At 46.9% G+C, this 14,624-nt stretch overlaps 1 protein-coding gene across 1 annotated transcript; it reads right to left on the bottom strand.

Moving 5' to 3' along the window:
- Positions 1–1,068: 1,068 nt before the first annotated feature.
- On the bottom strand, positions 1,069–11,806 carry LOC121766894. The gene is made up of 2 exons (XM_042163125.1): positions 11,604–11,806; positions 1,069–1,606 (listed from the first exon to the last, which is right to left on the bottom strand). The coding sequence occupies exons 1-2, from the start codon at positions 11,804–11,806 to the stop codon at positions 1,069–1,071; spliced, it is 741 nt and encodes a 246-aa protein (XP_042019059.1).
- Positions 11,807–14,624: the final 2,818 nt, after the last annotated feature.

The raw sequence follows: 14,624 nt of genomic DNA, 5'->3' as shown, positions 1-14,624 counted from the left end.
ATGAGAGTAAGCCTTTCTCCAAACGAAAGATGACGGTGCGCCCAGCCCGTAACTCTCGCAGCAATCTTTTCCCGGAGGAACAAAAACATGTCTGTACGCTTCACCCCTCGATAGATAGGGACCCCAAGATAAAGGAAAGGGAAAGTACCTCGAGAAAATCCACCTTCGGCTTGGATTAGGTCGGCGCATCTCTCGTGTTTCTCGGCAATGTAGAAATTACTTTTTGGGAGGTTGATCTGTTGTCCAGAGATTCCCGCGTATTCATCAAGACATGCTCTGAGCCGTCTCAGCGGGGCTTCCGCCGCTTGAGTGAAAATCACAATATCATCAGCATAGGCAAGGTGGCTAGTTTCCATGGAGCCTCGTGAGGCCTTAAAAGTCATCTCCTTCTTCCCTAGGATTAATCTGTCCAAAGCCCTTGAGAGGTAATCCGCGGCAATCACAAACAGGGCGGGTGAAATAGGGTCACCTTGTCTAAGGCCACGGGATGACTTGAAGAAACCGGAAGGAATTCCATTAATTAGGACCGAGAACCAACATGAGCCCACGCACCTCTCAATCATGGATATCCACCGGGTCGGGAATCCCATCCGGTCCAAAACCTTGATCAGAAGAGGCCACTGAACTCTGTCGTAGGCTTTAGCCATGTCGATCTTGATCGCAACATTGGGGGCCGGGGAGCTTCTCGATAACTCATGGTACATCTCTTGCGCTAGGAGGACGCTATCATTTAGCATCCGCCCTTTCTCAAACCCGCTTTGATTTGGAGAGACAACCTGAGGGAGGAGGGGAGTAAGTCTTCTCGTGAGGATTTTGGTTATGATCTTATTAGTGACATTGCACAAGCTAATGGGGCGGTAGTCACTCCACGAGTCCGGGGTGAGCTTCTTCGGGATAAGCACGATGCTCGTGGCCGTGACGCTTCGGGGGAGGAAGGCCCCCCTAAAAAATTGCTGGATTGCGGCAACAACATCCATCCCAATAGAATCCCAACATGATTGATAAAAGGTGGCAGTGAAGCCATCCGGTCCTGGGGCATGTCTCCGGAAATGTCAAAAACGGCTCTTTTCACTTCCTCGGCATTTGGTGGATCCGGTAGGGCATCGCCTCGGGTGATGGAGGGAGGCGTTGGATCAAGCTCAGATCCGGCTCCGAGAGCGTGAGAGGCCCTGGGGCAAGGAGGTTTTGGAAGAATTCCACCGCCAAGTTTCTAATCTCCAAGTCATCCGAGAGTTCTCTCCCCCCTACATTAATCTTGTGAATGCGCATCCGTAATCTCTTTTGTTTAACCCAACTTTGATAGAATTTGGTATTCTTATCGCCTTCCGCTAGCCATCTAAGCGTCGCCTTTTGTCGCCAAAAGTCCTCCTCCATCTTGAGGAGCCGGATATACATGGCAATAGATCTGTTGACTTCGGCCCTATTCTCTAGGGAGGGCCTCTCCTCAAAGCCCGCTTGGGCAGCCACAATTTTTTCCTCCAAGGCCCGAAGGTTGTCATGAATGTTCCCGAAAACTGCCTTGTTCCACTCCTTAAAGGTTTTCTTTATTCGTGCAAGTTTGATTTGTAGATTAAGAAGTCCCTCAGCCCCCGTGTAACACCCGTACCTTAAGTTTGAAATTTACTTTTATGTAACGGAATAATTGATAAAATTATTTCGAAACGCTATGCTTTTCGATAGATGTGTTATGGGAAAAATTATGGTTTATGGGTTTGATGGGAAAAAAGGAATGTGTTTTCTTTTAAAAAAAAAGAACGTTGGGAGACACGTTTAAGGGCTCGTTGAAAGGTCGATGATGAAATTGCTATTCTTTAGCAAGACGAATGAATTAAACGGAAAGAAATATATGTTTTATGGATAACGACGCGCGTAAAGCAAGGAACGGTTGAATGAATATTATATTTGGAACAACATCAAATATAAATTATGTACGATTTCTCGTACTTTAAATTTTTGGTTATGAAGAACGAGATAACAAAATTTAATAAAGGACCGTGAATTTTAATTGATGAAGGAAAATATGAAAAATATATAAATGTATGAATTTATTTTGGACTTTCCAAAATAAATTTGAAGTCCAATTAAATATGAAATAACTTGAATTTTAATAACTCTTTAAATCCTTTCTAATTGGGCTTGTGATTTAATTATTGATTTTGGCCCAATTGAAATTAAATCATGGAAGCCCAAGTATAGATTTAATTTAACTAAGCCAAATTAATTTCCTCCTTCTCCCCCCATGATGACCGATCGGTTTTTTTTCCACCCCTCCACTTCCCTCATCAATACCTACACCCTCCTCAAACCCTTCTAACCCACTCACCACTTTCACTTGGCAAAAAAAAAAGAGAGAAGAGAGAAGAAGGAGAAGTGGCGAAAGATAGCCGAGAGGAAGGAGGGAGAAGAAGGAGTCGGTTTCTCCATTTCGTTCAACCACCGTAAAATTTAAGTTCTTGAGGTATACCATTTCTTCCATCCTCAAAGCATGAGTCGTTTACTAGCTTTGCATACATGATATACATCCTTGTTCCATAGCTTTTCTTCCATAATCAAACTAAGTAGAATTTAACGTGGAACCCTCCGACGATCGCCGTACTTAGCCGAAACTTAGGAAGAACTTAGCTTTATGTTCATAACACGTGTTGCGGGCCTTTGCGGAGTGTTTCCGGGCGGGTTCGGAGTGGTTTCGGAGGAGGAGAAACCGCCGCCGGCGACGGGCAGCGGCGGACAGCCGCGCTCGGCGTTCTCGGTGCGGATGACGGCGGCCGGTGACACGACGGCGAGGCAGCAGCCCCAGCCGCACGGCAGCGGCGACGTGGACTCTCCTCCGCGGCAGCAGCTTCCGCCGGCGAGCAGCGAAGACAGCAGATTCCTCGGCGGCTCCAGCTGCGGCGGCAGGCGGCTCCAGCCACGACGGTGGTAAGCCGGAGGGAGAACGACGACGAAGGCAGTGGTGGCGGTTGGCTGCTGTGGGTTGCCGAGAGAGAGAGAGAGGATGACAGGGAGAGAGAAAGAGGGAAGAGAGAGAGAGTGAGTAGGAGAGAGATGAAGATTGGGCCCCTTTTGGTTTTGTGTGGAGTTTGGGCCTTTGTTTTTTGTTGGGGCCTTGTTAATTAAAAGTGGAGGTTTAAATTAAAAAAAACTGGGCCTCTTTAATGTAAGCTTTGATGGGCTCACTAAAAAAATGTTTTGGAGGAATAAGGTGGCTAAGGAGTTTAATCTTATGGGCCGGAAATTAAAATTTAATCGGAAAAAAAATATTTAATTAATTTCCGGAAGACTTTTAAAAGAATGAACAATTTACCTAAGTATGAAATGATACATTTTTCTATGGTAAATAATTATGAAAATTTAAAGTATACGCTTGAATAATTTTTTTTTTGAAATTATTTTCGACGTTATGGAAAGTACGAGGAGCCAACGAAGGAAAGAATGAGCGTAAGCAGCCGACCGGCGTCGCACGCGACGCCTTGGGCGGCCGCCGAATAACCGAAAATACGGGAAAATCGGGAAAGAGAATTAAAAGATTTTAATTAGAGTGCATGCATTCTAATTATCGTCGTTACAGAAGTTTGACACCCTGACGTGGGAAGACTTTAAGGAGGAACTGTATGACAAATACATTCCAAGGAGCTACCGTAAGGCAATGAAGGCTGAGTTCTACAATTTAAAGCAGGGGCGGATGACTGTGACAGAATATGACCGTGCCCTATGTGACATGTCTCGATATGCACCCGAGCAAGTAAACACCGACGAGAAGATGGCGGAGAAGTTTTGTGCCTTTCTGAGGCACGAAATCAGGATGGCTTTGGCATGCCGTGGCAGACTCTCGTATGCCGAGTCATTATCTCGTGCATTGGACGTGGAGGAAGCGATGCCACGGGAAAGGACGGTTACACCCACTACTCCAACACCGCCGACCTCACAGCAGAATTTCCGGGATAAGAGGAAATGGGACGGGAACCGCGCACCCTTCGACAACAAGAGGTTCCAGAGTACCCCAAACTCTTCCCAGGGAAGAGGAAAGCAAGCTGCTCCATTCCAAAGTGGAGATTTCCATCAGAGAGCACCTCCTTGTGCCAAATGTCAGAAGAACCACATGGGAGAGTGCAGAGTCGGGACCAACGTGTGCTACAAGTGTGGTGGAATCGGACACTTCGCCAAAGAGTGCCTGAGCAACAACAATACTGGAAGTGGGGGAAAGCCGAACGGACCTCGAGGGAATCCTACACCACCTCCGCAGCAGCAGCAGCAGCGTCGCCAACCATACCCGACTCAAGCCAGGGCCTGTGCCCTGGGACGCAATCAAGCAAGAGCCCCACAGGGAGAGCCAAAGCAAGATAATCTGGCAGGTATTGGACAATCAGGGCGCTACCCCTAGCCATGGCAATCAAATGGAACCCCCCGGACCAGCCGTGGATAAAGCTCAACACAGATGGCTCCTACAATGAAGCGAACGGTAGAACAGGGGCTGGAGGGATTATTCGAGACCACTTGGGTAAGATGCTCGTCGCCTTCAGCACACCCCTAGAAGCACACTCGGCGTTAGAGGCGGAGCTGTTGGCCATGCTCCACGGGCTAAATATAGCCAAAGAACTCGCCCTACCAATCTGGATTGAGTCCGATGCAGAGCAAGCAATCAAATTGGTCAATGGGACAGGATGGGGCCCGGCACTCGCCCGGCAAGCGGTGGCGCAACTAACCCTTCATAAACGCCAACTCAAATTCCGAGCCACCTTCATACACAGGGAGGGGAACAAAGCGGCGGATTTCCTTGCGAAAATGGGGCTAGTCCAAGACAGTGGTCTACGAATGCACTACAACTCAGCACCGAGAGAACTGTTGGACTTGGTTAGATTGGACGAGATGGGAGTGTCGCACATCCGATACCTTGACGGGAACGGGCATTAAAGTTGATAATGAGACGATGGGAGACAATTGTGACTAGCTTTTTGGTTAATTGTATTTTGGAAAAGAGTATGATGAGGTCCGAACCTTGTGGGATTGGACCGCATACTACTCTTGATTTGTTACGGCACACCACTTTTGGGTGTGGCCACGCCTTGTAATTACCGCCTTTGGAATTTTAGGGATGAGGGACCCACGAACCCTCCACCGTAGAGGTGTTTGATAAAAAAAAAAAAAAAAAAAAAAAAAAAAAAATCTGGCAGGTATGGGAACATTACTTGACATGCCTGTTGCTGTTCTGTTTGATACGGGTGCGTCGCACTCTTTTATATCGCACTCCTGCGTGAATGCTTTAAGACTGCCTGTTGATGAACTTGAACATGAGATGAAGGTGAACTCACCGGTAGGAGGCCTTGTAGAAATTTCACAATCTTGCTCGAACATAGAACTCACGGTGGGAGAACTTAGTTTAGTGGCGCACAACTTGCACGTTATGCCGATGGATAATGTGGACATTATTCTGGGGATGGACTGGCTAGCTGAAAACTATGCCACTATCCGATGCCAAGAGAGACAAATCTCGTTACAAACCCCGGGGAAGGAGCCCTCTACCTTCCACGGAATTTCGATGAATCAACGAACTTGTGTGATATCAGCACTTTAAGCAACCACGATGATTAGAAAGGGGCGTCCGGCCTATCTCGTGTATCTACAAGAACAAGACAAGAAAGAGAAGAAAGTTGAAGATGTGGCAGTGGTACGTGAGTTTCCCGACGTATTTCCCAATGCGTTGGAAGGCCCTCCGCCTGACCGACAGTTGGAGTTTACTATCGATCTGGAACCAGGAGCCGCACCTGTATCGAAAGCGCCATATAGGATGGCACCGAAGGAGTTGGAAGAACTCAAAATCCAGCTACAAGAACTACTGGACTTGGGTTTCATTCGACCAAGTGTATCGCCATGGGGAGCACCTGTGCTGTTTGTGAAGAAGAAGGACGGGACGCTAAGAATGTGCATAGACTATCGGGAATTGAACAAGTTGACTCTCAAGAATAAGTATCCTCTACCGAGAATAGACGACCTGTTCGACCAACTCAGGGGAGCAGGAGTATTTTCGAATATGGATTTAAGGTCGGGATATCATCAGTTGAGGGTACGAAGGGAGGACATACCCAAGACGGCTTTCCGAACGAGGTATGGGCATTACGAGTTTGTAGTAATGCCGTTTGGACTGACAAATGCACCGGCGGTATTTATGGACTTAATGAATCGAGTATTCCATCCATACTTGGACAAGTTCGTCCTGGTATTCATAGATGATGTGCTAGTTTACTCGAAGGATGAAAAGGAACATGAGGAGCATCTAAGGATCACACTGGAAACACTCCGAACAGAGAAGTTATACGCCAAGTTCAGTAAGTGTGAATTCTGGCTAAAGGAAGTGAATTTTCTGGGGCATGTTGTGACAGCCGAAGGGATTCGAGTTGACCCCGCAAAGGTGGAGGCCGTACAACAGTGGAAGGCGCCAAAGACCCCAAACGAGATTCGGAGTTTCCTTGGTCTAGCGGGATACTACCGAAGATTTATTGAAGGATTTTCTAAAATCGCAAGACCAATGACTCAACAATTAAAGAAGGGGACCAAGGTCAATTGGACACCGGAGTGTGAGGCTAGCTTCCAGTTGTTGAAAGAGAAATTGACCACCGCACATGTTCTAGCCGTGCCGGAACTGGGAGTAGACTATGTGGTTTACACTGATGCATCGAAGATTGGACTGGGGTGTGTGTTCTGATGCAGAATGGTAAGGTGATTGCCTACGCTTCGCGGCAGTTGAGACCACACGAGTTGAACTACCCTACTCATGACTTAGAACTAGCGGCTGTTGTGCACGCATTGAAGATTTGGAGGCACCACCTCTATGGAGTTCGGTGTGAGATTTTTACCGACCATAAGAGTCTGAAGTACTTCTTTGAGCAGAAAGATTTGAACATGAGGCAACGCAGATGGCTCGAGCTAGTCAAGGATTATGATTGTGGCATTAACTATCATCCGGGTAAAGCAAACGTGGTGGCGGATGCTTTGAGCCGGAAAGCTCAACCACAGTTGGCTACTTTTCTCACTCAGGAAGCGGAGTTGATTCGCGATTTAAGCAGGATGCGATTGGAGGTGGTGAGAGCTCCGGAAACTGTGAAGGGAAAGATTGCCACCTTGGTAATTGCATCCGATCTACGAACAAGGATAATAGAAGGGCAACGCAACGATGAAAATTTGGAGAAAATTCGACTGAAGGTGAGGAAGGGCGAACAAGAGAAGTTTCAAGAAGAGGCTGATAATGCTCTCACCTACGAGGGGAGACTATGTGTGCCAGGCGACGAAGGACTTCGAAACGAAATTTTGACCGAAGCACACGAGACTCCATACACCGCCCATCCTGGAAGTACAAAGATATACCAGGACTTGAAGGGATCATTTTGGTGGGATGGAATGAAGAGGGACATAGCTTCGTTTGTAGAGATATGTTTGGCATGTCAACAAGTAAAAGCTTTACATCAACGACCCTATGGGAAGTTGCAACCGTTGGAGATCCCGGAGTGGAAATGGGAACATATCGCTATGGATTTTGTGACAGGCTTACCAAAGACCCGGCAAGGGAATACGGCCATTTGGGTAATCATAGACCGCCTCACCAAGAGTGCGCATTTTATACCTATCCCTATAACACATGGATCCGACAAGCTAGCTCGGATTTATGTGAAAGAAATCATTCGGCTACATGGAGTACCAGTGACAATCACGTCGGACCGAGACACCAGGTTCACTTCAAGATTTTGGATAAGTTTGCAACGAGAGTTTGGTACGCGACTGAATTTTAGTACTGCCTTCCATCCACAAACCGATGGACAGTCCGAGAGAACGATTCAAACTCTCGAGGACATGTTGAGAGCCGTGGTTCTTGACAGAGGAGAAAATTGGGAAGTAGTACTACCTTTGATCGAGTTTGCCAACAACAATAGTTTCCAGGCGACCATAAATATGGCCCCGTATGAAGCATTGTATGGGAGGAAATGTAGATCACCACTTTACTGGGATGAGGTTGGTGAAAGAAGAATACTCGGGCCAGATTCGGTTGAAGAAATGATAGAGATCGTGCGACAAATTCGACAAAGGATAAAGGAAGCTCAAGACCGACAGAAGTCGTATGCTGATGTCAGGCGTACGGATTTACTGTTCAATATGGGAGATAAGGTGTTCTTGAAAGTGTCTCCGTCGAAGGGAATAACGAGGTTCGGTGTAAAGGGGAAGTTGAAGCCACGATACGTAGGGCCTTATGAAATCCTTGAGAAGGTGGGACCCGTAGCGTATAGGTTGGCACTACCACCAAGTTTTGGGACTGTGCACAATGTTTTCCATGTGTCACAATTACGAAAGTACGTGTTCGATCCTAAACACGTGGTTCATCAGGAGGAAATGATTCTGAATCCTGACTTGAGTTACGAGGAGAAGCCCGAAGCTATTCTGGACAGGAAAGTACAAGAGTTGAGGAACAAATCGATCGCGTCCGTGAAAGTACTTTGGAAACACCATAGCCACGAGGAGGCTACTTGGGAACTCAAGGATAAAATGAAAGAGAAATACCCTGAACTTTTCGTTAGAAATGAGTAAATTTCGGGACGAAATTTCTGTTAAGGTGGGTAGAATGTAACACCCGTACCTTAAGTTTGAAATTTACTTTTATGTAACGGAATAATTGATAAAATTATTTCAAAACGCTATGCTTCTCGATAGATGTGTTATGGGAAAAATTATGGTTTATGGGTTTGATGGGAAAAAAGGAATGTGTTTTCTTTTAAAAAAAAGAACGTTGGGAGACACGTTTAAGGGCTCGTTGAAAGGTCTATGATGAAATTGCTATTCTTTAGCAAGACGAATGAATTAAACGGAAAGAAATATATGTTTTATGGATAACGACGCGCGTAAAGCAAGGAACGGTTGAATGAATATTATATTTGGAACAACACCAAATATAAATTATGTACGATTTCTCGTACTTTAAATTTTTGGTTATGAAGAACGAGATAACAAAATTTAATAAAGGACCTTGAATTTTAATTGATGAAGGAAAATACGAAAAATATATAAATGTATGAATTTATTTTGGACTTTCCAAAATAAATTTGAAGTCCAATTAAATATGAAATAACTTGAATTTTAATAACTCTTTAAATCCTTTCTAATTGGGCTTGTGATTTAATTGTTGATTTTGTCCCAATTGAAATTAAATCATGGAAGCCCAAGTATAGATTTAATTTAACTAAGCCAAATTAATTTCCTCCTTCTCCCCCCCACGTAGACGGTTTCTCCCCCCATGATGACCGATCGGTTTTTTTTCCACCCCTCCACTTCCCTCATCAATACCTACACCCTCCTCAAACCCCTCTAACCCACTCACCACTTTCACTTGGCAAAAAAAAAGAGAGAAGAGAGAAGAGAGAAGAAGGAGAAGCGGCGAAAGATAGCCCAGAGGAAGGAGGGAGAAGAAGGAGTCGATTTCTCCATTTCGTTCAACCACCGTAAAATTTAAGTTCTTGAGGTATACCATTTCTTCCATCCTCAAAGCATGAGTCGTTTACTAGCTTTGCATACATGATATACATCCTTGTTCCATAGCTTTTCTTCCATAATCAAACTAAGTAGAATTTAACGTGGAACCCTCCGACGATCGCCGTACTTAGCCGAAACTTAGGAAGAACTTAGCTTTATGTTCATAACACGTGTTGCTGGCCTTTGCGGAGTGTTTCCGGGCGGGTTCGGAGTGGTTTCGGAGGAGGAGAAACTGCCGCCGGCGACGGGCAGCGGCGGACAGCCGCGCTTGGCGTTCTCAGTGCGGATGACGGCGGCCGGTGACCCGGCGGCGAGGCAGCAACCCCGGCGCGGCGAGGCAGCAGCCCCAGCCGCACGGCAGCGGCGACGTGGACTCTCCTCCGCGGCAGCAGCTTCCGCCGCCGAGCAGCGAAGACAGCAGCTTCCTCGGCGGCTCCAGCTGCGGCGGCAGGCGGCTCCAGCCGCGACGGTGGTAAGCCGGAGAGAGAGGATGACGGGGAGAGAGAAAGAGGGAAGAGAGAGAGTGTGTAGGAGAGTGATGAAGATTGGGCCCCTTTTGGTTTTGTGTGGAGTTTGGGCCTTTGTTTTTTGTTGGGGCCTTGTTAATTAAAAGTGGAGGTTTAAATTAAAAAAAATTGGGCCTCTTTAATGTAAGCTTTGATGGGCTCACTAAAAAATGTTTTGGAGGAATAAGGTGGCTAAGGAGTTTAATCTTATGGGCCGGAAATTAAAATTTAATCGAAAAAAAAATATTTAATTAATTTCCGGAAGACTTTTAAAAGAATGAACAATTTACCTAAGTATGAAATGATACCTTTTCTATGGTAAATAATTATGAAAATTTAAAGTATACGCTTGAATAATTTTTTTTTAAAATTATTTTCGACGTTATGGAAAGTACGAGGAGCCAATGAAGGAAAGAACGAGCGTAAGCGGCCGACCGGCGTCGCACGCGATGCCTTGGGCGGCCGCCGAATAACCGAAAATACGCGAAAATCAGGAAAGAGAATTAAAAGATTTTAATTAGAGTGCATGCATTCTAATTATCGTCGTTACAGAAGTTTGATATGAATTTTATGTGTTTTCCGAGAAGGTGGTTCGCACGCACTGTAACAGTCGGAACGAGGAATTCTTATGGAAATCATAAGCTTTTGAGGTGGGCTTTATTCTTTAGCGTTTATTTTGAATCAATATGCTTACGATGTTATAAGGATGTTTCTATAAGTATGTCATGCCGTGTTTATGTTTTGAAACTGCCTATCTGATTGTCTACTAGACTTTGATGGTTAACGAATTCGGGTCTAACTAGGGTCTACGCCCTACTTAGACTAGTGCACTGATGGGGATCGTGAGCCGTCCCCTAGGTCGGCCGGTCCAGTGATCGAGATTGTGGCCACAGTCTCGTTTCACATGATTGTTCAGATATGGTATATGATGGAGGATGATGTTAGTTCGCGCGGACACTTTTTAAGGAAATGAACTTTAGTGTCTCTCGGCCTTTTTTTAAAGTAAAACCCGGGATTCACTCGACGATGGCTTGACATATCTTAACGGTGAATGTTTTTGAGCATGAGTTCACTGGGTGCACCAAGTACTCAGCCCCTGCATATGTTTTCCCTATGTGCAGGTTGAGCGAGGTCGGGTGGCGGAGGATGTTGAGCGATGATCCAAGGACGTATCAAATCACTGTTCCGGTTACTATTATGTCTTCATACTTAGTAGTAGCTACACTCTCAAGATTTGCTTCCGCTACTCAATGTTCTCAGAAACTCTGTTATTTTCTTTATTGTCGAACTTTGTTATCTTTCATTTTGTACACTTCAGGATTAAAACGTTAGTTGACTTAAATGGCATTTCGTCTTTGATTGTCATGTTGTATTGCCTGAATCGTATCTTTCCCCCTTCTTCCCCGCTTCTTAATTCCCCCACTAGTCACGATTTCCCGTGCTTTCTATCCTTAGGAAGTGCGGTCGTCACACCCCGTCGGTTGGCTCCAGTCTTCGCGTACCAGGTTCGCGAAACCCTCATGCCTAGTCCACATGTTTTGGAACCGGAACGGTCTGCCCCCAGAATAGGTGCATGGAGTTTTGCACCGGGCCAGAACGGGGCCATGATCCAAAGATACACGTGGCACGTTAGTCACCCTAGTCGCTTCGAAGAGCTGTGCCCATGGTTCGTTCACCAAAATTCGATCAAGCCTTTCAAACAGGCCATTCTTGGCCCATGTGAAGGATGAGCCATCAAAGCCCGGATCCAGAACTCTGCAGTCTTCAATAGCTTCCGCAAAATCTACCATGTCGGCTTGTCGGTTAGTGTCACTTCCCACCCTATCACACGTCAAAAGAATGGTGTTGAAGTCTCCCCCAACCATCCAAGGAGTATTTTTTTTTTTTTTTTTTTTTTTTTTTTTTTTTAATCAAACACCTCTACGGTGGAGGGTTCGTGGGTCCCTCATCCCTATATTTCCACAAGAGATAATTACAAGGCGTGGCCACACCCAAAAGTGGTGTGCCGTAACAAAATCAAGAGTAGTATGCGGTCCGATCCCACAAGGTTCGGACCTCATCATACTCCTTTCCAAAATACAATTAACCACAAAGCTAGTCACTATTGTCTCCCGTCGTCTCATGATCAACTTTGATGCCCGTCCCCGTCTAGGTTTCGGATGTGCGACACTCCCATCTCGTCCAATCTAACCAAGTCCAATAGTTCTCTCGGTGCTGAGTTGTAGTGCATTCGTAGGCCACTGTCTTGGACTAGCCCCATTTTCGCAAGAAAGTCCGCCGCTTTGTTCCCCTCCCTGTGTATGAAGGTGGCTCGGAATTTGAGTTGGCGTTTGAGAATGGTTAGTTGCGCCACCGCTTGCCGAGCGAGTGCCGGCCCCCATCCCGTCCCATTGACCAATTTGATTGCTTGCTCTGCATCTGACTCAATCCAGATTGGTAGGCCGTATTCCTTGGCTATATTTAGCCCGTGAATCATGGCCAACAGCTCCGCTTCTAACGCCGAGTGGGCCTCAAGGGGTGTGCTGACGGCGACGAGCATCTTACCCGAGTGGTCTCGAATAATCCCGCCAGCCCCTGTACTGCCGTTCGCTTCATTATAGGAGCCATCCGTGTTGAGCTTTATCCACGGCTGATCCGGGGGGTTCCATTTGATTGCCATGGCTAGGGGTAGCGCCCTGATTGCCGCCGCTTGTTGAGGAATATTGATTCCAAGTTTAACTCCCTTCCAATGTTTCGGCTTCAAGCTTCCATTAGACATAGCATTTCGAATGAACATGTGGACCTGCCATACCACGTTTTGTGGTTTAAACTGTGTGCCTTGGTGGCGGCTCCTGTTTCTCTCCGACCATATAAACCAAAGGATGAGGTATGGAGTGGCTCGGCTAAGATGTTTCTTGTTCGGCTGTTGGCACCTTCGCGCCCACACTTCGATTCTCGTAGGGATTGTGTCATTGATATGGATGCGTGGGAACGGGCCTGTGAACCAGCCGTCGAACTCACTCCATACTCTGCGAGCTCCATATCCCTGAATGAAGAGGTGTTGGAGTGACTCAGTGTTCGGTCTGTGGGGGCAGCATTGGCACTTAGAGGCTAGCTCAATCTCCCGCCACTGAAGTTTCGTGTCAACCGGTACCCGATTGGAGAGAAGCCTCCAGATAAAGATGGCTATTGAGTTGGTGAGGCCTACCTTCCAAACGTCCCCCAAACCATGGATGATCGGGTTTCGTCCTCGAAGTGTGTCCCATGTCGAAGCCACCGTGAATTCCCCATGCTTAGAGAGGTTCCACCTCGGGATATCCTGTTCGTCATGGAGGATCGGTGTATTAATGATGCCATCGATAACATGCTGAGGGAGGCCGGCCTGATTGTGAAGGAGTTGAAGCTTGGGCACATCCCAACCACCATTTGTAATGAACTCCGAGACCCGGGTGGTTGGTCTTCCCCTATCATCAAGACTAAGTTCCCTCAGAGGGCTATTGCCAAGCCAAATGTCATCCCAGAAGTAGATGTCCCCTTGTCCCACTAGCCATCTCATGTGCGGTTGCGCGAGGGGCCATGCTCTTGAGAGCCTTCTCCACGTAGGGCTACTCCTGCTCGGCAATCTCAAGGTGAGCGGTGTGGAGTTGGAGCAATATTTTGCCATCATGTATCTTGCCCAAAGGGAGTTTTGCTCCCGAAATCGCCACCAAAGTTTGATATTGAAAGCGTGGAGGACCTCCATAGTTTTTCGGATCCCAAGGCCTCCTTCATCAGTGGGCCGGCACATTTGTTCCCATCCAATCCAATGGGTCCGCTTCTTTTCATTCGTAGACCCCCAAAAGAATCGGGCCATTTGTTGATCAAGTTGCTTGAGGGTACCGGCCGTGGGCTCGACGGCTTGAAAGATGTGCAAGGGGATCGCTTCAAGAGTGCTCTTAATCAACGTAAGCCTTCCTCCAAAGGATAGGTGACGGTGTGCCCATCCTGAGATCCTTCTTGCAATCTTTTCCCGTAGAAAGAGGAACATGTCCGTGCGCTTGACACCACGGTAGATAGGGACACCGAGATAGAGAAAAGGAAAGGCCCCTCTAGAGAAGCCTCCTTCCGCCTGGATCGAGTTTGCCCAATGTTCATGGGCCTCGGCAATATAGAAATTACTCTTGGCGAGGCTGACTTGTTGGCCGGAGACTCTTTCATATTTTTCGAGACAGGCTCTTAGCCGGCGCATAGGATTTGCCGCCGCTTGGGTGAAGATGATAATGTCGTCCGCATAGGCTAGATGGCTGATCTCCATGCATCTCCGGGAGGCTTTGAACGTCATGTCCTTTTGGCCGAGGATGAGCTTATCTAATGCTCGGGACAGGTAGTCCGCCGCGATTACGAACAGAGCGGGGGAGATCGGGTCTCCTTGCCGAAGTCCTCGAGTTGATCTAAAGAAGCCCGAGGGTGCCCCGTTAACAAGGACCGAGAACCAGCAACACCCAATACACCTCTCCATAAGTGAAATCCATGAATCCGGGAAACCCATACGGCGTAAAACTTTGAAGAGGAATGGCCATTGGACCCTATCATAGGCTTTAGCCATGTCAATCTTTACTGCCACATTAGGCGCTGGGGAGCATCTAGCAA

The sequence above is a fragment of the Salvia splendens genome, chromosome 15, assembly GCF_004379255.2.
Source record: "Salvia splendens isolate huo1 chromosome 15, SspV2, whole genome shotgun sequence".
Lineage (NCBI taxonomy): Eukaryota > Viridiplantae > Streptophyta > Magnoliopsida > Lamiales > Lamiaceae > Salvia > Salvia splendens.
The sequence above is the reverse complement of the archived record's forward strand: the minus strand, read 5'-3'. Positions and strand labels throughout refer to the sequence as shown.

What these genes read in the sequence shown, in the direction of transcription:
- LOC121766894 (XM_042163125.1), bottom strand. Translation starts at nt 11,806, where the DNA reads ATGGTAGATTTTGCGGAAGCTATTGAAGACTGCAGAGTTCTGGATCCG. An exon ending in CATGGCCCCGTTCTGGCCCG is followed by an intron (nt 1,607 to 11,603) that starts GTGCAAAACTCC and finishes TTCAAACTTAAG; the next exon opens with GTACGGGTGTTACACGGGGG.